Source organism: Coregonus clupeaformis, unplaced genomic scaffold, assembly GCF_020615455.1.
Source record: "Coregonus clupeaformis isolate EN_2021a unplaced genomic scaffold, ASM2061545v1 scaf0418, whole genome shotgun sequence".
In the NCBI taxonomy this organism is placed as follows: Eukaryota; Metazoa; Chordata; class Actinopteri; order Salmoniformes; family Salmonidae; genus Coregonus; species Coregonus clupeaformis.
Window position 1 is genome coordinate 310,001 of NW_025533873.1, and position 22,657 is coordinate 332,657.

At 47.8% G+C, this 22,657-nt stretch overlaps 1 protein-coding gene across 1 annotated transcript in view; it reads left to right on the forward strand.

Annotated features, from left to right (window-relative positions):
• The window catches only part of LOC123484720 (fascin-like), a 44,602-nt gene extending 22,320 nt beyond the window's left edge, over nt 1–22,282 (forward strand). The window contains exons 5-8 of the mRNA XM_045215290.1: nt 8,005–8,167; nt 17,101–17,222; nt 19,323–19,490; nt 21,223–22,282. Of these exons, the coding sequence (XP_045071225.1) occupies nt 8,005–8,167; nt 17,101–17,222; nt 19,323–19,490; nt 21,223–21,431 (662 nt within the window). The 3' untranslated portion in view covers nt 21,432–22,282. The remainder of the gene's footprint in view (nt 1–8,004; nt 8,168–17,100; nt 17,223–19,322; nt 19,491–21,222) is intronic.
• Nucleotides 22,283–22,657: the final 375 nt, after the last annotated feature.

Here is a 22,657-nt window from a genome sequence, read left to right on the forward strand (position 1 = left end):
GGGACTGTGAAGAGACACACACACGTACACATAACATACACACTCTGTAGCTCATCTGGTAGAGCATGGTGCTTGTAACACCAAGGTAGTGGGTTCGATCCCCGGGACCACCCATACACACAAATGTATGCACGCATGACTGTAAGTCGCTTTGGATAAAAGCATCTGCTAAATGGATTATTATTTATTATTATTATTATTATTATTATTATTATTATTATTATTACCTTGTGGACCTGCTGCCTTGGGGGTTGGGTTTTATGTTAAGTGGAGGGGGAGGAGCCAGGAAATGTATGATCTGGAATACAAGACATGTCGGTGTATTGTAGGTACTCACGTCACCACGGTCACCTGATTTAAAGATGGGCGTTATTATGGCCGACTTCCAGACCCTTGGAAATCCCCCCACCCCAATAGATGTGTTGGTGACCTTTTTGTAATGGGGCCAGTGAGTGACTCTTTGTAGTTTAAAAAAGGTAGAGTCCAGCCCAAACATCTTTTGGCTTTAGAGTTCTTTAGTGAGCTAAATTACCTTGTTCACCTCTTGACTCAGAAACCTTCCTTATGATGAAGACTGTTTTGAGTTTCATTCTGTCTTTATGTGCCCCTGATGGAGTTTGTGATTTTTAATGACCTCTGGTGCTCCTCCCTCCCTCCTCTGGTGCTCCTCCCTCCCTCCCTCCCTCCTCTGGTGCTCCTCCCTCCCTCCCTCCTCTGGTGCTCCTCCCTCCCTCCCTCCCTCCTCTGGCTGCATCCTCCCTCCCTCCCTCCCTCCCTCCTCTGGTGCTCCTCCCTCCCTCCCTCCCTCCTCTGGTGCTCCTCCCTCCCTCCTCTGGCTGCATCCTCCCTCCCTCCCTCCTCTGGTGCTCCTCCCTCCCTCCCTCCTCCTCTGGCTGCATCCTCCCTCCCTCCCTCCCTCTGGCTGCATCCTCCCTCCCTCCCTCCCTCCTCTGGTGCTCCTCCCTCCCCTCCCTCCCTCCTCTGGTGCTCCTCCCTCCCTCCCTCCCTCCCTCCTCTGGTACTCCTCCCTCCCTCCTCTGGTACTCCTCCCTCCCTCCCTCCCTCCTCTGGTGCTCCTCCCTCCCTCCCTCCCTCCCTCCCTCCTCTGGCTGCATCCTCCTCCCTCCCTCCTCTGGTGCTCCTCCCTCCCTCCCTCCCTCCCTCCCTCCCTCCCTCCCTCCCTCCCTCCTCCTCCCTCCCTCCCTCCTCTGGCTGCATCCTCCCTCCTCCCTCCTCTGGTGCTCTCCCTCCCTCCCTCCCTCCTCTGGTGCTCCTCCCTCCCTCCCTCCCTCCTCTGGTGCTCCTCCTCCCTCCCTCTGGTGCTCCTCCCTCCCTCCTCTGGTGCTCCTCCCTCCCTCCTCTGGTGCTCCTCCCTCCCTCCCTCCCTCCTCTGGCTGCATCCTCCCTCCCTCCTCCTCTGGTGCTCCTCCCTCCCTCCCTCCCTCCTCTGGTGCTCCTCCCTCCCTCCCTCCCTCCCTCCTCTGGTGCTCCTCCCTCCCTCCCTCTGGTGCTCCTCCTCCCTCCCTCTGGTGCTCCTCCCTCCCTCCCTCTGGTGCTCCTCCTCCCTCCCTCCCTCCTCTGGTGCTCCTCCCTCCTCCCTCCCTCCCTCCTCTGGCTGCATCCTCCCTCCCTCCTCTGGTGCTCCTCCTTCCTCCCCTCCCCTCCCTCCTCTGGTGCTCCTCCTCCTCCCTCCCTCCCTCCCTCCCTCCTCCTCTGGTGCTCCTCCCTCCCTCCCTCCCTCCTCTGGTGCTCCTCCCTCCCTCCCTCCCTCCTCTGGCTGCATCCTCCCTCCCTCCCTCCTCTGGTGCTCCTCCCTCCCTCCCTCCCTCCCTCCCTCCTCTGGTGCTCCTCCCTCCCTTCTCTGGCTGCATCCTCCCTTCCTCCCTCCTCTGGTGCTCCTCCTCCCTCCCTCCCTCCTCTGGTGCTCCTCCCTCCCTCCTCTGGTGCTCCTCCTCCCTCCTCTGGTGCTCCTCCCTCCTCCCTCCCTCCCTCCTCTGGTGCTCCTCCCTCCTCCTCTGGTGCTCCTCCCTCCCTCCTCTGGTGCTCCTCCCTCCCTCCTCTGGTGCTCCTCCCTCCCTCCCTCCCTCCTCTGGTGCTCCTCCCTCCCTCCCTCCTCTGGCTGCATCCTCCTAACTGTTCTATAAACCATAATTCCATGCGGGATTAAACCCTGGAGCTGCGGCAGGGGTCTGGGTGTAGCTTGGCAGGGGTCTGGGTGTAGCTTGGCAGCTGTGGCAGGGGTCTGGGTGTAGCTTGGCAGGGGTCTGGGTGTAGCTTGGCAGGGGTCTGGGTGTAGCTTGGCAGCTGTGGCAGGGGTCTGGGTAGCTTGGCAGCTGTGGCAGGGGTCTAGGTGTAGCTTGGCAGCTGTGGCAGGGGTCTGGGTGTAGCTTGGCAGGGGTCTGGGTGTAGCTTTGGCAGGGGTCTGGGTGTAGCTTGGCAGGGGTCTGGGTGTAGCTTGGCAGGGGGGTCTGGGTGTAGCTTGGCAGGGGTCTGGGTGTAGCTTGGCAGGGGTCTGGGTGTAGCTTGGCAGCTGTGGCAGGGGTCTGGGTGTAGCTTGGCAGCTGTGGCAGGGGTCTGGGTGTAGCTTGGCAGCTGTGGCAGGGGTCTGGGTGTAGCTTGGCAGCTGTGGCAGGGGTCTGGGTGTAGCTTGGCAGCTGTGGCAGGGGTCTGGGTGTAGCTTGGCAGCTGTGGCAGGGGTCTGGGTGTAGCTTGGCAGCTGTGGCAGGGGTCTGGGTGTAGCTTGGCAGCCGTGGCAGGGGTCTGGGTGTAGCTTGGCAGCTGTGGCAGGGGTCTGGGTGTAGCTTGGCAGCTGTGGCAGGGGTCTGGGTGTAGCTTGGCAGCTGTGGCAGGGGTCTGGGTGTAGCTTGGCAGCTGTGGCAGGGGTCTGGGTGTAGCTTGGCAGCTGTGGGTTTTAGACGTGTTCAGCTGTAGGACGGCCTCTAATCCCAGCTCTCTGATGTTGCTGATCCTGACCAGACAGTATGTGTCTGACTGTAGTGTGTTTCTACTGGTTACTGACTGACTAGTGTGTTTCTACTGGTTACTGTCCGACTGTAGTGTGTTTCTACTGGTTACTGTCTGACTGTAGTGTGTTTCTACTGGTTACTGTCTGACTAGTGTGTTTCTACTGGTTACTGACTGACTGTAGTGTGTTTCTACTGGTTACTGTCTGACTGTAGTGTGTTTCTATTGGTTACTGTCTGACTAGTGTGTTTCTACTGGTTACTGACTGACTAGTGTGTTTCTACTGGTTACTGACTGACTAGTGTGTTTCTACTGGTTACTGACTGACTAGTGTGTTTCTACTGGTTACTGACTGACTAGTGTGTTTCTACTGGTTACTGTCTGACTAGTGTGTTTCTACTGGTTACTGTCTGACTGTAGTGTGTTTCTACTGGTTACTGACTGACTGACTGTAGTGTGTTTCTACTGGTTACTGTCTGACTGACTGTAGTGTGTTTCTACTGGTTACTGTCTGACTGACTGTAGTGTGTTTCTACTGGTTACTGTCTGACTGACTGTAGTGTGTTTCTACTGGTTACTGACTGACTGACTGTAGTGTGTTTCTACTGGTTACTGTCTGACTGTAGTGTGTTTCTACTGGTTACTGACTGACTGTAGTGTGTTTCTACTGGTTACTGTCTGTCTGACTGACTGTAGTGTGTTTCTACTGGTTACTGTCTGACTGTAGTGTGTTTCTACTGGTTACTGACTGACTAGTGTGTTTCTACTGGTTACTGACTGACTGTAGTGTGTTTCTACTGGTTACTGTCTGACTGTAGTGTGTTTCTACTGGTTACTGTCTGACTGTAGTGTGTTTCTACTGGTTACTGACTGACTGACTGTAGTGTGTTTCTTACTGGTTACTGTCTGACTGACTGTAGTGTGTTTCTACTGGTTACTGACTGACTGACTGTAGTGTGTTTCTACTGGTTACTGTCTGACTGTAGTGTGTTTCTACTGGTTACTGTCTGACTGTAGTGTGTTTCTACTGGTTACTGTCTGACTGTAGTGTGTTTCTACTGGTTACTGACTGACTGACTGTAGTGTGTTTCTACTGGTTACTGTCTGACTGACTGTAGTGTGTTTCTACTGGTTACTGACTGACTGACTGTAGTGTGTTTCTACTGGTTACTGTCTGACTGTAGTGTGTTTCTACTGGTTACTGTCTGACTGTAGTGTGTTTCTACTGGTTACTGACTGACTGTAGTGTGTTTCTACTGGTTACTGTCTGTCTGACTGACTGTAGTGTGTTTCTACTGGTTACTGTCTGACTGTAGTGTGTTTCTACTGGTTACTGACTGACTAGTGTGTTTCTACTGGTTACTGACTGACTGTAGTGTGTTTCTACTGGTTACTGTCTGACTGTAGTGTGTTTCTACTGGTTACTGTCTGACTGACTGTAGTGTGTTTCTACTGGTTACTGTCTGACTGTAGTGTGTTTCTACTGGTTACTGTCTGACTGACTGTAGTGTGTTTCTACTGGTTACTGTCTGACTGACTGTAGGGTGTTTCTACTGGTTACTGTCTGACTGTAGTGTGTTTCTACTGGTTACTGTCTGACTGACTGTAGTGTGTTTCTACTGGTTACTGTCTGACTGACTGTAGTGTGTTTCTACTGGTTACTGTCTGACTGTAGTGTGTTTCTACTGGTTACTGTCTGACTGACTGTAGTGTGTTTCTACTGGTTACTGTCTGACTGACTGTAGGGTGTTTCTACTGGTTACTGACTGACTGTAGGGTGTTTCTACTGGTTACTGACTGACTGTAGGGTGTTTCTACTGGTTACTGACTGACTGACTGTAGTGTGTTTCTACTGGTTACTGACTGACTGACTGTAGTGTGTTTCTACTGGTTACTGACTGACTGACTGTAGTGTGTTTCTACTGGTTACTGACTGACTGACTGTAGTGTGTTTCTACTGGTTACTGACTGACTGTAGTGTGTTTCTACTGGTTACTGACTGACTGTGGTGTGTTTCTACTGGTTACTGTCTGACTGACTGTAGTGTGTTTCTACTGGTTACTGTCTGACTGTAGTGTGTTTCTACTTGTTACTGTCTGACTGTAGTGTGTTTCTACTGGTTACTGACTAACTTGACTGTAGTGTGTTTCTACTGGTTACTGACTGACTAGTGTGTTTCTACTGGTTACTGACTGACTAGTGTGTTTCTACTGGTTACTGTCTGACTGTAGTAGTGTGTTTCTACTGGTTACTGTCTGACTAGTGTGTTTCTACTGGTTACTGACTGACTAGTGTGTTTCTACTGGTTACTGACTGACTAGTGTGTTTCTACTGGTTACTGACTGACTAGTGTGTTTCTACTGGTTACTGTCTGACTGACTGTAGTGTGTTTCTACTGGTTACTGTCTGACTGACTGTAGTGTGTTTCTACTGGTTACTGTCTGACTGTAGTGTGTTTCTACTGGTTACTGTCTGACTGACTGTAGTGTGTTTCTACTGGTTACTGTCTGACTGACTGTAGGGGTGTTTCTACTGGTTACTGAATTGACTGTAGGGTGTTTCTACTGGTTACTGACTGACTGTAGGGTGTTTCTACTGGTTACTGACTGACTGACTGTAGTGTGTTTCTACTGGTTACTGACTGACTGACTGTAGTGTGTTTCTACTGGTTACTGACTGACTGACTGTAGTGTGTTTCTACTGGTTACTGACTGACTGACTGTAGTGTGTTTCTACTGGTTACTGACTGACTGACTGTAGTGTGTTTCTACTGGTTACTGACTGACTGTGGTGTGTTTCTACTGGTTACTGTCTGACTGACTGTAGTGTGTTTCTACTGGTTACTGTCTGACTGACTGTAGTGTGTTTCTACTGGTTACTGACTGACTGTAGTGTGTTTCTACTGGTTACTGACTGACTGACTGTAGTGTGTTTCTACTGGTTACTGACTGACTAGTGTGTTTCTACTGGTTACTGACTGACTAGTGTGTTTCTACTGGTTACTGTCTGACTGTAGTGTGTTTCTACTGGTTACTGTCTGACTAGTGTGTTTCTACTGGTTACTGACTGACTAGTGTGTTTCTACTGGTTACTGACTGACTAGTGTGTTTCTACTGGTTACTGACTGACTAGTGTGTTTCTACTGGTTACTGTCTGACTGACTGTAGTGTGTTTCTACTGGTTACTGTCTGACTGACTGTAGTGTGTTTCTACTGGTTACTGACTGACTGACTGTAGTGTGTTTCTACTGGTTACTGTCTGACTGTAGTGTGTTTCTACTGGTTACTGTCTGACTGTAGTGTGTTTCTACTGGTTACTGACTGACTGTAGTGTGTTTCTACTGGTTACTGTCTGTCTGACTGACTGTAGTGTGTTTCTACTGGTTACTGTCTGACTGTAGTGTGTTTCTACTGGTTACTGACTGACTAGTGTGTTTCTACTGGTTACTGACTGACTGTAGTGTGTTTCTACTGGTTACTGTCTGACTGTAGTGTGTTTCTACTGGTTACTGTCTGACTGTAGTGTGTTTCTACTGGTTACTGACTGACTGTAGTGTGTTTCTACTGGTTACTGTCTGACTGACTGTAGTGTGTTTCTACTGGTTACTGACTGACTGTAGTGTGTTTCTACTGGTTACTGTCTGACTGTAGTGTGTTTCTACTGGTTACTGTCTGACTGTAGTGTGTTTCTACTGGTTACTGTCTGACTGTAGTGTGTTTCTACTGGTTACTGACTGACTGTAGTGTGTTTCTACTGGTTACTGTCTGTCTGACTGACTGTAGTGTGTTTCTACTGGTTACTGTCTGACTGTAGTGTGTTTCTACTGGTTACTGACTGACTAGTGTGTTTCTACTGGTTACTGACTGACTGTAGTGTGTTTCTACTGGTTACTGTCTGACTGTAGTATGTTTCTACTGGTTACTGTCTGACTGTAGTGTGTTTCTACTGGTTACTGTCTGACTGTAGTGTGTTTCTACTGGTTACTGTCTGACTGACTGTAGTGTGTTTCTACTGGTTACTGTCTGACTGACTGTAGGGTGTTTCTACTGGTTACTGTCTGACTGACTGTAGGGTGTTTCTACTGGTTACTGACTGACTGTAGGGTGTTTCTACTGGTTACTGACTGACTGACTGTAGTGTGTTTCTACTGGTTACTGACTGACTGACTGTAGTGTGTTTCTACTGGTTACTGACTGACTGACTGTAGTGTGTTTCTACTGGTTACTGACTGACTGTAGTGTGTTTCTACTGGTTACTGACTGACTGACTGTAGTGTGTTTCTACTGGTTACTGACTGACTGTGGTGTGTTTCTACTGGTTACTGTCTGACTGACTGTAGTGTGTTTCTACTGGTTACTGTCTGACTGACTGTAGTGTGTTTCTACTGGTTACTGACTGACTGTAGTGTGTTTCTACTTGTTACTGTCTGACTGTAGTGTGTTTCTACTGGTTACTGTCTGACTGACTGTAGTGTGTTTCTACTGGTTACTGACTGACTGACTGTCTGACTGTAGTGTGTTTCTACTGGTTACTGTCTGACTGATGTCTGGAACCCTGGTGATGACGCACTGATGTGTGTGAGACTGACCAGGTGAATCCAGGTGAAAGCTATGATCCCTTATTAATGTCACTTGTTAAATCCACTTCAATCAGTGTAGATGAAAGGGGAGGAGACAGGTTAAAGAAGGGTATTTAAGCCTTGAGACAATTGAGACATGGATTGTGTATGTGTGCCATTGAGGGTGAATGGGCAAGACAATGATTTAAGTGCCTTTTGAACGGGTATGGTAGTAGGTGCCAGGTGCACCGGTGTGTTAAGAACTGCAACGCTGCTGGGTTTTTCACGCTCAACAATTTCCGTTTGTATCAAGAATGGTCCACCACCCAAAGGACATCCAGCCAACGTGACGATGAATTGGGGCAGTTCTGAGGGCAAAAGGGGGGGTGCAACTCGATATTAGGAGGTGTTCCTAATGTTTTGTACACTCTAGGGTTTCTGCTCGTTCTGTCTCTAACCCTGCTCCCCTTGGCCCCGCCCAGGCATGGACCTGTCGGCCAATCAGGATGAGGAGGGAGACCAGGAAGTGTTCCAGGTGGAGATGAGTCGCGAGACAGGAAACAGGAAGTGTGCATTCCGGACCGCCGCCGGGAAGTACTGGACCCTCACCGCCTCTGGAGGACTGCAGTGTACCGCCTCCTCTAAGTAAAATATACACACACACAAACACACACACACCTCTATATGAATGCTGAGTGGCAGTGATTGTGTTGCTGATCGGACTGTGAATTCAACAGACCTTCTCATTCATTGTGTGTTTTTAGAGGTTTGACGGCTGGTGTCAAGTTTCTCGAGAAAGCTCTGTTGCCCAATGGGGTGTGTGTGGGTTCTCCTCTAGTGAAGATTCTGTTTAGGCAGAGGGATGGTCCTTGACCTCTAGCCTCTGACCTGGAGACCCTGAGCCTGGAGAAACCCTCCCCTCTGAGGCCCCCCCCCACACACACACACACACACACACACACACACACGACATCACACACACACACACACACACACACAACATCACACACACACACACACACACACGATATCACACCCTGACATACACTCACACAAGCATGATTGGAGCCACCTCCGTTACGGTAGCTAGCAAAGAAAGGTGCCAGCACTGTAAATAAAGTGTTAGCTACAGTAAGCTAGCTGCAGTATATCTACAGTTATTAAACTGTTAGCTGCAGTATAGCTACAGTTATTAAACTGTTAGCTGCAGTATATCTACAGTTATTAAACTGTTAGCTGCAGTATATCTACAGTTATTAAACTGTTAGCTGCAGTATAGCTACAAAGTTATTAAACTGTTAGCTGCAGTATATCTACAGTTATTAAACTGTTAGCTACAGTATAGCTACAGTTATTAAACTGTTAGCTGCAGTATATCTACAGTTATTAAACTGTTAGCTGCAGTATATCTACAGTTATTAAACTGTTAGCTGCAGTATATCTACAGTTATTAAACTGTTAGCTGCAGTATAGCTACAGTTATTAAACTGTTAGCTGCAGTATATCTACAGTTATTAAACTGTTAGCTACAGTATAGCTACAGTTATTAAACTGTTAGCTACAGTATAGCTACAGTTATTAAACTGTTAGCTGCAGTATAGCTACAGTTATTAAACTGTTAGCTGCAGTATATCTACAGTTATTAAACTGTTAGCTGCAGTATAGCTACAGTTATTAAACTGTTAGCTGCAGTATAGCTACAGTTATTAAACTGTTAGCTACAGTATAGCTACTGTTATTAAACTGTTAGCTGCAGTATATCTACAGTTATTAAACTGTTAGCTACAGTATAGCTACTGTTATTAAACTGTTAGCTGCAGTATATCTACAGTTATTAAACTGTTAGCTGCAGTATAGCTACAGTTATTAAACTGTTAGCTGCAGTATATCTACAGTTATTAAACTGTTAGCTGCAGTATATCTACAGTTATTAAACTGTTAGCTGCAGTATATCTACAGTTATTAAACTGTTAGCTGCAGTATATCTACAGTTATTCAACTGTTAGCTGCAGTATATCTACAGTTATTAAACTGTTAGCTGCAGTATATCTACAGTTATTAAACTGTTAGCTGCAGTATATCTACAGTTATTAAACTGTTAGCTGCAGTATATCTACAGTTTTTAAACTGTTAGCTGCAGTATATCTACAGTTATTCAACTGTTAGCTGCAGTATATCTACAGTTATTCAACTGTTAGCTGCAGTATATCTACAGTTATTCAACTGTTAGCTGCAGTATATCTACAGTTATTCAACTGTTAGCTGCAGTATATCTACAGTTATTAAACTGTTAGCTGCAGTATAGCTACAGTTATTAAACTGTTAGCTGCAGTATATCTACAGTTATTAAACTGTTAGCTGCAGTATATCTACAGTTATTAAACTGTTAGCTGCAGTATATCTACAGTTATTAAACTGTTAGCTGCAGTATATCTACAGTTATTAAACTGTTAGCTGCAGTATATCTACAGTTATTAAACTGTTAGCTGCAGTATATCTACAGTTATTAAACTGTTAGCTGCAGTATATCTACAGTTATTAAACTGTTAGCTGCAGTATATCTACAGTTATTAAACTGTTAGCTGTAGTATATCTACTGTTATTAAACTGTTAGCTGCAGTATAGCTACAGTTATTAAACTGTTAGCTGCAGTATAGCTACAGTTATTAAACTGTTAGCTGCAGTATAGCTACAGTTATTAAACTGTTAGCTGCAGTATATCTACAGTTATTAAACTGTTAGCTGCAGTATATCTCAGTTATTAAACTGTTAGCTGCAGTATATCTACAGTTATTAAACTGTTAGCTGCAGTATAGCTACAGTTATTAAACTGTTAGCTGCAGTATATCTACAGTTATTAAACTGTTAGCTGCAGTATATCTACAGTTATTAAACGGTTAGCTGCAGTATATCTACAGTTATTAAACGGTTAGCTGCAGTATATCTACAGTTATTAAACTGTTAGCTTCAGTATATCTACAGTTATTAAACTGTTAGCTGCAGTATATCTACTGTTATTAAACTGTTAGCTGCAGTATATCTACAGTTATTAAACTGTTAGCTGCAGTATATCTACAGTTATTAAACTGTTAGCTGCAGTATATCTACAGTTATTCAACTGTTAGCTGCAGTATAGCTACAGTTATTCAACTGTTAGCTGCAGTATAGCTACAGTTATTAAACTGTTAGCTACAGTATATCTACAGTTATTCAACTGTTAGCTGCAGTATATCTACAGTTATTCAACTGTTAGCTACAGTATAGCTACAGTTATTAAACTGTTAGCTGCAGTATAGCTACAGTTATTAAACTGTTAGCTGCAGTATATCTACAGTTATTAAACTGTTAGCTGCAGTATATCTACAGTTATTAAACTGTTAGCTGCAGTATATCTACAGTTATTAAACTGTTAGCTGCAGTATAGCTACAGTTATTAAACTGTTAGCTGCAGTATAGCTACAGTTATTAAACTGTTAGCTGCAGTATAGCTACAGTTATTAAACTGTTAGCTGCAGTATATCTACAGTTATGGAACTGTTAGCTGCAGTATATCTACAGTTATTAAACTGTTAGCTGCAGTATATCTACAGTTATTAAACCGTTAGCTGCAGTATAGCTACTGTTATTAAACCGTTAGCTGCAGTATATCTACAGTTATTAAACTGTTAGCTGCAGTATATCTACAGTTATTAAACTGTTAGCTGCAGTATAGCTACAGTTATTAAACTGTTAGCTGCAGTATATCTACAGTTATTAAACTGTTAGCTGCAGTATATCTACAGTTATTAAACTGTTAGCTGCAGTATATCTCAGTTATTAAACTGTTAGCTGCAGTATATCTACAGTTATTAAACTGTTAGCTGCAGTATATCTACTGTTATTAAACTGTTAGCTACAGTATATCTACAGTTATTAAACTGTTAGCTGCAGTATATCTACAGTTATTAAACTGTTAGCTGCAGTATATCTACAGTTATTAAACTGTTAGCTGCAGTATATCTACAGTTATTAAACTGTTAGCTGCAGTATATCTACAGTTATTAAACTGTTAGCTGCAGTATATCTACAGTTATTCAACTGTTAGCTGCAGTATATCTACAGTTATTCAACTGTTAGCTGCAGTATATCTACAGTTATTCAACTGTTAGCTGCAGTATATCTACAGTTATTCAACTGTTAGCTGCAGTATATCTACAGTTATTCAACTGTTAGCTGCAGTATAGCTACAGTTATTCAACTGTTAGCTGCAGTATAGCTACAGTTATTAAACTGTTAGCTGCAGTATAGCTACAGTTATTAAACTGTTAGCTGCAGTATAGCTACAGTTATTAAACTGTTAGCTGCAGTATATCTACAGTTATTAAACTGTTATCTGCAGTATATCTACAGTTATTAAACTGTTATCTGCAGTATATCTACAGTTATTAAACTGTTAGCTGCAGTATATCTACAGTTATTAAACTGTTAGCTGCAGTATATCTACAGTTATTAAACTGTTAGCTGCAGTATATCTACAGTTATTAAACTGTTAGCTGCAGTATAGCTACAGTTATTAAACTGTTAGCTGCAGTATATCTACAGTTATTAAACTGTTAGCTGCAGTATAGCTACAGTTATGGAACTGTTAGCTGCAGTATATCTACAGTTATTAAACTGTTAGCTGCAGTATAGCTACAGTTATTAAACTGTTAGCTGCAGTATAGCTACAGTTATTAAACTGTTAGCTGCAGTATATCTACAGTTATTAAACTGTTAGCTGCAGTATATCTACAGTTATTAAACTTAGCTGCAGTATATCTACAGTTATTAAACTGTTAGCTGCAGTAAGTTAGCTGCAGTGTCTAGAGTTATTTAGGCCTACATGTACAGTATCTGTCCTGTCCTCTACCAGAACCCTGCTTCATCTGTCCTGTCCTCTACCAGAACCCTGCTTCATCTGTCCTGTCCTCTACCAGAACCCTGCTTCATCTGTCCTGTCCTCTACCAGAACCCTGCTTCATCTGTCCTGCCCTCTACCAGAACCCCTGCTTCATCTGTCCTGCCCTCTACCAGAACCCTGCTCCATCTGTCCTGCCCTCTACCAGAACCCTGCTCCATCTGTCCTGCCCTCTACCAGAACCCTGCTTCATCTGTCCTGTCCTCTACCAGAACCCTGCTTCATCTGTCCTGTCCTATACCAGAACCCTGCTTCATCTGTCCTGTCCTGCCCTCTACCAGAACCCTGCTTCATCTGTCCTGCCCTCTACCAGAACCCTGCTTCATCTGTCCTCCCCTCTACCAGAACCCTGCTTCATCTGTCCTGCCCTCTAACAGAACCCTGCTTCATCTGTCCTGTCCTGTCCTCTACCAGAACCCTGCTTTATCTGTCCTGTCCTCTACCAGAACCCTGCTTCATCTGTCCTGTCCTCTACCAGAACCCTGCTTCATCTGTCCTGCCCTCTACCAGAACCCTGCTTCATCTGTCCTGCCCTCTACCAGAACCATGCTTCATCTGTCCTGTCCTCTACCAGAACCCTGCTTCATCTGTCCTGTCCTCTACCAGAACCCTGCTTCATCTGTCCTGTCCTCTACCAGAACCCTGCTTCATCTGTCCTGCCCTCTACCAGAACCCTGCTTCATCTGTCCTGCCCTCTACCAGAACCCTGCTTCATCTGTCCTGCCCTCTACCAGAACCCTGCTCCATCTGTCCTGCCCTCTACCAGAACCCTGCTTCATCTGTCCTGCCCTCTACCAGAACCCTGCTTCATCTGTCCTGTCCTCTACCAGAACCCTGCTTCATCTGTCCTGCCCTCTACCAGAACCCTGCTTCATCTGTCCTGTCCTATACCAGAACCCTGCTTCATCTGTCCTGTCCTGCCCTCTACCAGAACCCTGCTTCATCTGTCCTGCCCTCTACCAGAACCCTGCTTCATCTGTCCTCCCCTCTACCAGAACCCTGCTTCATCTGTCCTGCCCTCTACCAGAACCCTGCTTCATCTGTCCTGTCCTGTCCTCTACCAGAACCCTGCTTCATCTGTCCTGTCCTCTACCAGAACCCTGCTTCATCTGTCCTGTCCTCTACCAGAACCCTGCTTCATCTGTCCTGCCCTCTACCAGAACCCTGCTTCATCTGTCCTGCCCTCTACCAGAACCCTGCTTCATCTGTCCTGTCCTCTACCAGAACCCTGCTTCATCTGTCCTGTCCTCTACCAGAACCCTGCTTCATCTGTCCTGCCCTCTACCAGAACCCTGCTTCATCTGTCCTGCCCTCTACCAGAACCCTGCTTCATCTGTCCTGCCCTCTACCAGAACCCTGCTTCATCTGTCCTGCCCTCTACCAGAACCCTGCTCCATCTGTCCTGCCCTCTACCAGAACCCTGCTTCATCTGTCCTGCCCTCTACCAGAACCCTGCTTCATCTGTCCTGTCCTCTACCAGAACCCTGCTTCATCTGTCCTGCCCTCTACCAGAACCCTGCTTCATCTGTCCTGTCCTCTACCAGAACCCTGCTTCATCTGTCCTGTCCTCTACCAGAACCCTGCTTCATCTGTCCTGCCCTCTACCAGAACCCTGCTTCATCTGTCCTGCCCTCTACCAGAACCCTGCTTCATCTGTCCTGCCCTCTACCAGAACCCTGCTCCATCTGTCCTGCCCTCTACCAGAACCCTGCTTCATCTGTCCCTGCCCTCTACCAGAACCCTGCTTCATCTGTCCTGTCCTCTACCAGAACCCTGCTTCATCTGTCCTGCCCTCTACCAGAACCCTGCTTCATCTGTCCTGTCCTATACCAGAACCCTGCTTCATCTGTCCTGTCCTGCCCTCTACCAGAACCCTGCTTCATCTGTCCTGCCCTCTACCAGAACCCTGCTTCATCTGTCCTCCCCTCTACCAGAACCCTGCTTCATCTGTCCTGCCCTCTACCAGAACCCTGCTTCATCTGTCCTGTCCGTCCTCTACCAGAACCCTGCTTCATCTGTCCTGTCCTCTACCAGAACCCTGCTTCATCTGTCCTGTCCTCTACCAGAACCCTGCTTCATCTGTCCTGCCCTCTACCAGAACCCTGCTTCATCTGTCCTGCCCTCTACCAGAACCCTGCTTCATCTGTCCTGTCCTCTACCAGAACCCTGCTTCATCTGTCCTGTCCTCTACCAGAACCCTGCTTCATCTGTCCTGCCCTCTACCAGAACCCTGCTTCATCTGTCCTGCCCTCTACCAGAACCCTGCTTCATCTGTCCTGCCCTCTACCAGAACCCTGCTTCATCTGTCCTGCCCTCTACCAGAACCCTGCTCCATCTGTCCTGCCCTCTACCAGAACCCTGCTTCATCTGTCCTGCCCTCTACCAGAACCCTGCTTCATCTGTCCTGTCCTCTACCAGAACCCTGCTTCATCTGTCCTGCCCTCTACCAGAACCCTGCTTCATCTGTCCTGCCCTCTACCAGAACCCTGCTTCATCTGTCCTGCCCTCTACCAGAACCCTGCTTCATCTGTCCTGCCCTCTACCAGAACCCTGCTTCATCTGTCCTGCCCTCTACCAGAACCCTGCTTCATCTGTCCTGCCCTCTACCAGAACCCTGCTTCATCTGTCCTGCCCTCTACCAGAACCCTGCTTCATCTGTCCTGTCCTCTACCAGAACCCTGCTTCATCTGTCCTCTACCAGAACCCTGCTTAATCTGTCCTCTACCAGAACCCTGCTTCATCTGTCCTGCCCTCTACCAGAACCCTGCTTCATCTGTCCTGCCCTCTACCAGAACCCTGCTTTATCTGTCCTGCCCTCTACCAGAACCCTGCTTCATCTGTCCTGCCCTCTACCAGAACCCTGCTTCATCTGTCCTGCCCTCTACCAGAACCCTGCTTCATCTGTCCTGTCCTCTACCAGAACCCTGCTTCATCTGTCCTGCCCTCTACCAGAACCCTGCTTCATCTGTCCTGTCCTCTACCAGAACCCTGCTTCATCTGTCCTGTCCTATACCAGAACCCTGCTTCATCTGTCCTGTCCTGCCCTCTACCAGAACCCTGCTTCATCTGTCCTGCCCTCTACCAGAACCCTGCTTCATCTGTCCTGTCCTCTACCAGAACCCTGCTTCATCTGTCCTGTCCTCTACCAGAACCCTGCTTCATCTGTCCTGTCCTGTCCTCTACCAGAACCCTGCTTCATCTGTCCTGTCCTCTACCAGAACCCTGCTTCATCTGTCCTGTCCTCTACCAGAACCCTGCTTCATCTGTCCTGCCCTCTACCAGAACCCTGCTTCATCTGTCCTGCCCTCTACCAGAACCCTGCTTCATCTGTCCTGTCCTCTACCAGAACCCTGCTTCATCTGTCCTGTCCTCTACCAGAACCCTGCTTCATCTGTCCTGTCCTCTACCAGAACCCTGCTTCATCTGTCCTGCCCTCTACCAGAACCCTGCTTCATCTGTCCTGCCCTCTACCAGAACCCTGCTTCATCTGTCCTGCCCTCTACCAGAACCCTGCTCCATCTGTCCTGCCCTCTACCAGAACCCTGCTTCATCTGTCCTGCCCTCTACCAGAACCCTGCTTCATCTGTCCTGTCCTCTACCAGAACCCTGCTTCATCTGTCCTGCCCTCTACCAGAACCCTGCTTCATCTGTCCTGTCCTATACCAGAACCCTGCTTCATCTGTCCTGTCCTGCCCTCTACCAGAACCCTGCTTCATCTGTCCTCCCCTCTACCAGAACCCTGCTTCATCTGTCCTGCCCTCTACCAGAACCCTGCTTCATCTGTCCTGTCCTGTCCTCTACCAGAACCCTGCTTCATCTGTCCTGTCCTCTACCAGAACCCTGCTTCATCTGTCCTGTCCTCTACCAGAACCCTGCTTCATCTGTCCTGCCCTCTACCAGAACCCTGCTTCATCTGTCCTGCCCTCTACCAGAACCCTGCTTCATCTGTCCTGTCCTCTACCAGAACCCTGCTTCATCTGTCCTGTCCTCTACCAGAACCCTGCTTCATCTGTCCTGTCCTCTACCAGAACCCTGCTTCATCTGTCCTGCCCTCTACCAGAACCCTGCTTCATCTGTCCTGCCCTCTACCAGAACCCTGCTTCATCTGTCCTGCCCTCTACCAGAACCCTGCTTTATCTGTCCTGCCCTCTACCAGAACCCTGCTTCATCTGTCCTGCCCTCTACCAGAACCCTGCTTCATCTGTCCTGTCCTCTACCAGAACCCTGCTTCATCTGTCCTGCCCTCTACCAGAACCCTGCTTCATCTGTCCTGTCCTCTACCAGAACCCTGCTTCATCTGTCCTGCCCTCTACCAGAACCCTGCTTCATCTGTCCTCCCTCTACCAGAACCCTGCTTCATCTGTCCTGTCCTCTACCAGAACCCTGCTTCATCTGTCCTGTCCTCTACCAGAACCCTGCTTCATCTGTCCTGTCCTCTACCAGAACCCTGCTTCATCTGTCCTGTCCTCTACCAGAACCCTGCTTCATCTGTCCTGTCCTCTACCAGAACCCTGCTTCATGGCTCCAGTAGTCAGTCACTGCCTCGGTGTTGCTGTGTTATTGCACTGTTTTACCATGGTGACTGTTGTATTCATGGTGTGTGTGTGTGTGTGTGTGTGTGTGTGTGTGTGTGTGTGTCTAGGACTGCTAACTGCTACTTTGACATGGAGTACTGTGGTAAGAAGCTGACTCTCCGTGCCGCCAACGGGAAATACGTGGCCGCCAAGAAGAACGGCCAGCTAGCCGCCACCGTCGACGCTGCCGGTCAGTGTGTGTGTATGTGTGTGTGTGTGTGTGTGTGTGTGTGTGTTAAAACAGCTCTGCCCTTTTCGGGTAGTGAAAAGCAACACAACAGGGTGTTGATGGCCTGAGTCCCAGTGTTGATGGCCTGAGTCCCAGTGTTGATGGCCTGAGTCCCAGTGTTGATGGCCTGAGTCCCAGTGTTGATGGCCTGAGTCCCAGTGTTGATGGCCTGAGTCCCAGTGTTGATGGCCTGAGTCCCAGTGTTGATGGCCTGAGTCCCAGTGTTGATGGCCTGAGTCCCAGTGTTGATGGCCTGAGTCCCAGTGTTGATGGCCTGAGTCCCAGTGTTGATGGCCTGAGTCCCAGTGTTGATGGCCTGAGTCCCAGTGTTGATGGCCTGAGTCCCAGTGTTGATGGCCTGAGTCCCAGTGTTGATGGCCTGAGTCCCAGTGTTGATGGCCTGAGTCCCAGTGTTGATGGCCTGAGTCCCAGTGTTGATGGCCTGAGTCCCAGTGTTGATGGCCTGAGTCCCAGTGTTGATGGCCTGAGTCCCAGTGTTGATGGCCTGAGTCCCAGTGTTGATGGCCTGAGTCCCAGTGTTGATGGCCTGAGTCCCAGTGTTGATGGCCTGAGTCCCAGTGTTGATGGCCTGAGTCCCAGTGTTGATGGCCTGAGTCCCAGTGTTGATGGCCTGAGTCCCAGTGTTGATGGCCTGAGTCCCAGTGTTGATGGCCTGAGTCCCAGTGTTGATGGCCTGAGTCCCAGTGTTGATGGCCTGAGTCCCAGTGTTGATGGCCTGAGTCCCAGTGTTGATGGCCTGAGTCCCAGTGTTGATGGCCTGAGTCCCAGTGTTGATGGCCTGAGTCCCAGTGTTGATGGCCTGAGTCCCAGTGTTGATGGCCTGAGTCCCAGTGTTGATGGCCTGAGTCCCAGTGTTGATGGCCTGAGTCCCAGTGTTGATGGCCTGAGTCCCAGTGTTGATGGCCTGAGTCCCAGTGTTGATGGCCTGAGTCCCAGTGTTGATGGCCTGAGTCCCAGTGTTGATGGCCTGAGTCCCAGTGTTGATGGCCTGAGTCCCAGTGTTGATGGCCTGAGTCCCAGTGTTGATGGCCTGAGTCCCAGTGTTGATGGCCTGAGTCCCAGTGTTGATGGCCTGAGTCCCAGTGTTGATGGCCTGAGTCCCAGTGTTGATGGCCTGAGTCCCAGTGTTGATGGCCTGAGTCCCAGTGTTGATGGCCTGAGTCCCAGTGTTGATGGCCTGAGTCCCAGTGTTGATGGCCTGAGTCCCAGTGTTGATGGCCTGAGTCCCAGTGTTGATTGGCCTGAGTCCCAGTGTTGATGGCCTGAGTCCCAGTGTTGATGGCCTGAGTCCCAGTGTTGATGGCCTGAGTCCCAGTGTTGATGGCCTGAGTCCCAGTGTTGATGGCCTGAGTCCCAGTGTTGATGGCCTGAGTCCCAGTGTTGATGGCCTGAGTCCCAGTGTTGATGGCCTGAGTCCCAGTCCAACTCCTTGTCAGCCACTCTGACCTCTCACTGTTCCATATGCAGACGATTTTGGTGCAAAGGTCACCAGATTTTTTTAGTTGTTTAAACATCAATAATTCCATGACAACATGTAGCTTCTGTGCAGTGGCTTCACAATACCATCATCTGGTTTTATTACACGGTTCATTACAATTAGACCTTTTTTTTTGAAGTTTTTATTTTCTTGGGTAAAGCCCCTTTTCAACAAATGGAGCCTCCCCAATATAAAACGCTAATTTGAACCGCAGTGTTTTAGCGAGACCATTCCATAAGGAGTAGAAACCGTGGCAACCAGGCTAGGGGTGTTGAAGAACGCCCAGGAGAGGAGGGTCTAGGCCAGGGTTCTTCAATTCCAGTCCTGGAGAGCCAAAACACTTCTGTTTTTTTTATTTCTACCTGGTAGTTAATTGCACTCACCTGGTGTCCCAGGTCTGAATTAGCCGCTGATTAGAAGGAGAGAATGAAAAACAGAGGTGTTTCGGACCTCCAGGAACCGAAATTGAAGAACCCTGGTCTAGGCTTTTTGACCTTTTTTTTTATATAGAGAGTTTGGGTCTTTGACGGCACAGGTGTAATATGTCTTGTGTTCCTCTCCAGGTGAGTCGGAGGAGTTCCTGATGAAGCTGATTAACCGTCCAATCATAGTCCTCCGTGGGGAACACGGCTTCATCGGGTGTCGTAAGGTCACAGGGACCCTGGACTCTAACCGTTCCTCCTACGACTACTTTACCCTGACCTTCAGAGAGGGGGCCTACAGCTTACAGGGTTAGTACACTACTTTACCCTGACCTTCAGAGAGGGGGCCTACAGCTTACAGGGTTAGTACACTACTTTACCCTGACCTTCAGAGAGGGGGCCTACAGCTTACAGGGTTAGTACACTACTTTACCCTGACCTTCAGAGAGGGGGCCTACAGCTTACAGGGTTAGTACACTACTTTACCCTGACCTTCAGAGAGGGGGCCTACAGCTTACAGGGTTAGTAAACGCACACACACACACACACACACGTATACACACACACACACACAGACTACTTTACCCTGACCTTCAGGGTCAATACAGACATACATGGACGCACACAGGCTTTGCCTAAAACCTTCAGAGATTGCCATTGGCTTCCCAAACTAATGTCTATAGACCTGACACAGACCAAATAATGGGATTTGTATGTTTGGACCACCAGTTCTGAGCAGTTAGACTGGCCTTTCCAGAGGATGGTGTCGAGTCTGACAGCTCAGATGAACTAGAGGGAGGGGTGTCACCGTGACAACAGCTTATTGCTTATGGTCCCACTTTATTTAGACAGTCCAGATAGTACCCTGGAGACACAGATTAAGACTAGTCCTGGTTAGGGTTAGGGTTAGTCCAGATAGTACCCTGGAGACACAGATTAAGACTAGTCCTGGATTAGGGTTAGGGTAAGGGTTAGTCCAGATAGAACCCTGGAGATGCTCTACAGATGGTCATACTGTCAACAAACTATCTGCTTGGTTAAGGTTAGGGTTAGGATTAGGGTTAAGGTTAGGGTTAGGATAAGGGCGAGGGTTAGGGTTAGGATAAGGGTTAGGGTTAGGGTTAAGGTTAGGGTTAGGGTAAGGTTTAGGGTTAGGATAAGGTTTAGGGTTAGGATAAGGTTTAGGGTTAGGATAAGGGTTAGGGTTAGGATAAGGGTTAGGGTTAGGATTAGGGTAAGGGTTACATTTAGGGTTAGGATTAGGTTAGGGTTAGTAGATACATTGAAATGTTTCTGATAGTCCATCTGTAGATGCTCCACAGACTATCCAAATAAGGTGTTACCTTGCTTATTAAAGATTCCAAAGGGCCTGTTTCCAGGACACAGATTAAGACTAGTCCTGGATTATAAAGCATGTTTCCAGGACACAGATTAAGACTAGTCCTGGATTATAAAGCATGTTTCCAGGACACAGATTAAGACTAGTCCTGGATTATAAAGCATGTTTCCAGGACACAGATTAAGACTAGTCCTGGATTATAAAGCATGTTTCCAGGACCCAGATTAACACTACTCCTGGATTATAAAGCATGTTTCCAGGACACAGATTAAGACTAGTCCTGGATTATAAAGCATGTTTCCAGGACACAGATTAAGACTAGTCCTGGATTATAAAGCATGTTTCCAGGACACAGATTAAGACTAGTCCTGGATTATAAAGCATGTTTCCAGGACCCAGATTAACACTACTCCTGGATTATAAAGCATGTTTCCAGGACACAGATTAAGACTAGTCCTGGATTATAAAGCATGTTTCCAGGACCCAGATTAACACTACTCCTGGATTATAAAGCATTTTTCCAGGACACAGATTAAGACTACTCCTGGATCATAAAACCCTTCCACTGAACATGCTTCTTAATCCAGGACTATTCATATAATCTGTTTCCAGGAAACCACCCCTTAAATGTAAAAATAATTAATTTGACTAATTTGGATTTTGGACATATCAACATGGTTGTAAACTGTCCCCTCTCTCTAGACTCGACTGGGAAGTTCTGGATGGTGGGCAGCGAGGCGTCGGTGGTGAGCAGCAGTGACGCCCCCGTCGACTTCCTGTTAGAGTTCTGCGACTACAACAAGGTCGCTATCCGCTCCGTCGCCGAGGGGAAGTATCTCCACGGCGACCACGCTGGTGTCTTGAAGGCCAACGCCGACAACCTGGAGACCGCCACGCTCTGGGAGTACTGACCTCCCCGACCCTGTTACTACGGCAATGCAGCACAGCACCCCCCAACTCCTTCCTCCCTCCCCTCCCTCCCCTCCCTCCCTCACCCCTCTCAGACCAGGGCTGTGTTCAGTATGGTGAAATGTTCACAGTATTGTAGATGGGAATGTGATACCTAGAGCTGACCCCCATTTATCTTGTTTGTTTTTTTTCCGTGATAATGAATCCTTATCTCCTCTAATCTACACGTTTTTCTATGCGACTGTTGCGATGTTCCACCGTCCTCAACAGGACCAGCTGAGTGAACTGCACAGAGGAGGGGAGAAGGAGAGCTGGGGGGGAGGTGTGTCCATCTAAGACTCTCCTTCACCTCCCTTATTCTCTCTCTCTCTCTCTCTCTCTCTCTCTCTCTCTCTCCCTAGCTCTCCCTTTCCCTGTTCCATTCTGCAGTACCCACCTGTATTTGTTGCCATAGTTAGTGGGGCTGTGCACTTTTTTTTCTTCTCCCACCCGTCCAAGAGCAGCACGGCTTGATGTGTCACTCACTCAGTTCCAGATGTATGATTGGCCCACTCTCAAACAGCTGACCCAAGCCCCCCTCCCCCTCAACTAAACACTTCTTTAACTGGACACTTTTTTTTCTCTCTCTCTATCCATCTCTCTCTCCATCTGTCTGTTTATTTCAGTCTTTGTATCTCTCCATCTGTCTGTCTCTCTGACCTCTGTATAAAACAGCACATGGTGACAGACAGTATTTATCATGTATGACCTGATTTAGGACGGGATTCAATCCCACAATGCTTGTTTTTAAAGGCAATGTTCACGGTAAACGCTGCACATGTCGGCTTATTCAGTGGCCGTATTGAATCCGGGCCTAAACAGAACCGGTTCTGTCTGGAACTAGAGTGGCCTGCTGGTCTCTGAGCGATGTGTACAAAACTGGAAGTGGATTCTCATGGTGTTCTGGATTGGGTTTTAGTGCCTCCATCTCATATTGGAAATCACAGGAAATGTAAAACGTTCTAATGTAACCTAGAGGAAGTGATGTCATCCTCTAGCTGTGTGAGCTCATTGGTGGATATTTTGATCTCCCGGACCAGACAGGAAATAACCCCTGTTTTATTCAATTGTCATGAAGGAAGTGTGTGTGTGTGTGTGTGTTGTCTGTCTCTGTGTGTGTGTGTGTGTGTGTGTGTGTGTGTGTGTTGTTTCTCTGTGTGTGTGTGTGTGTGTGTGTGTGTGTGTGTGT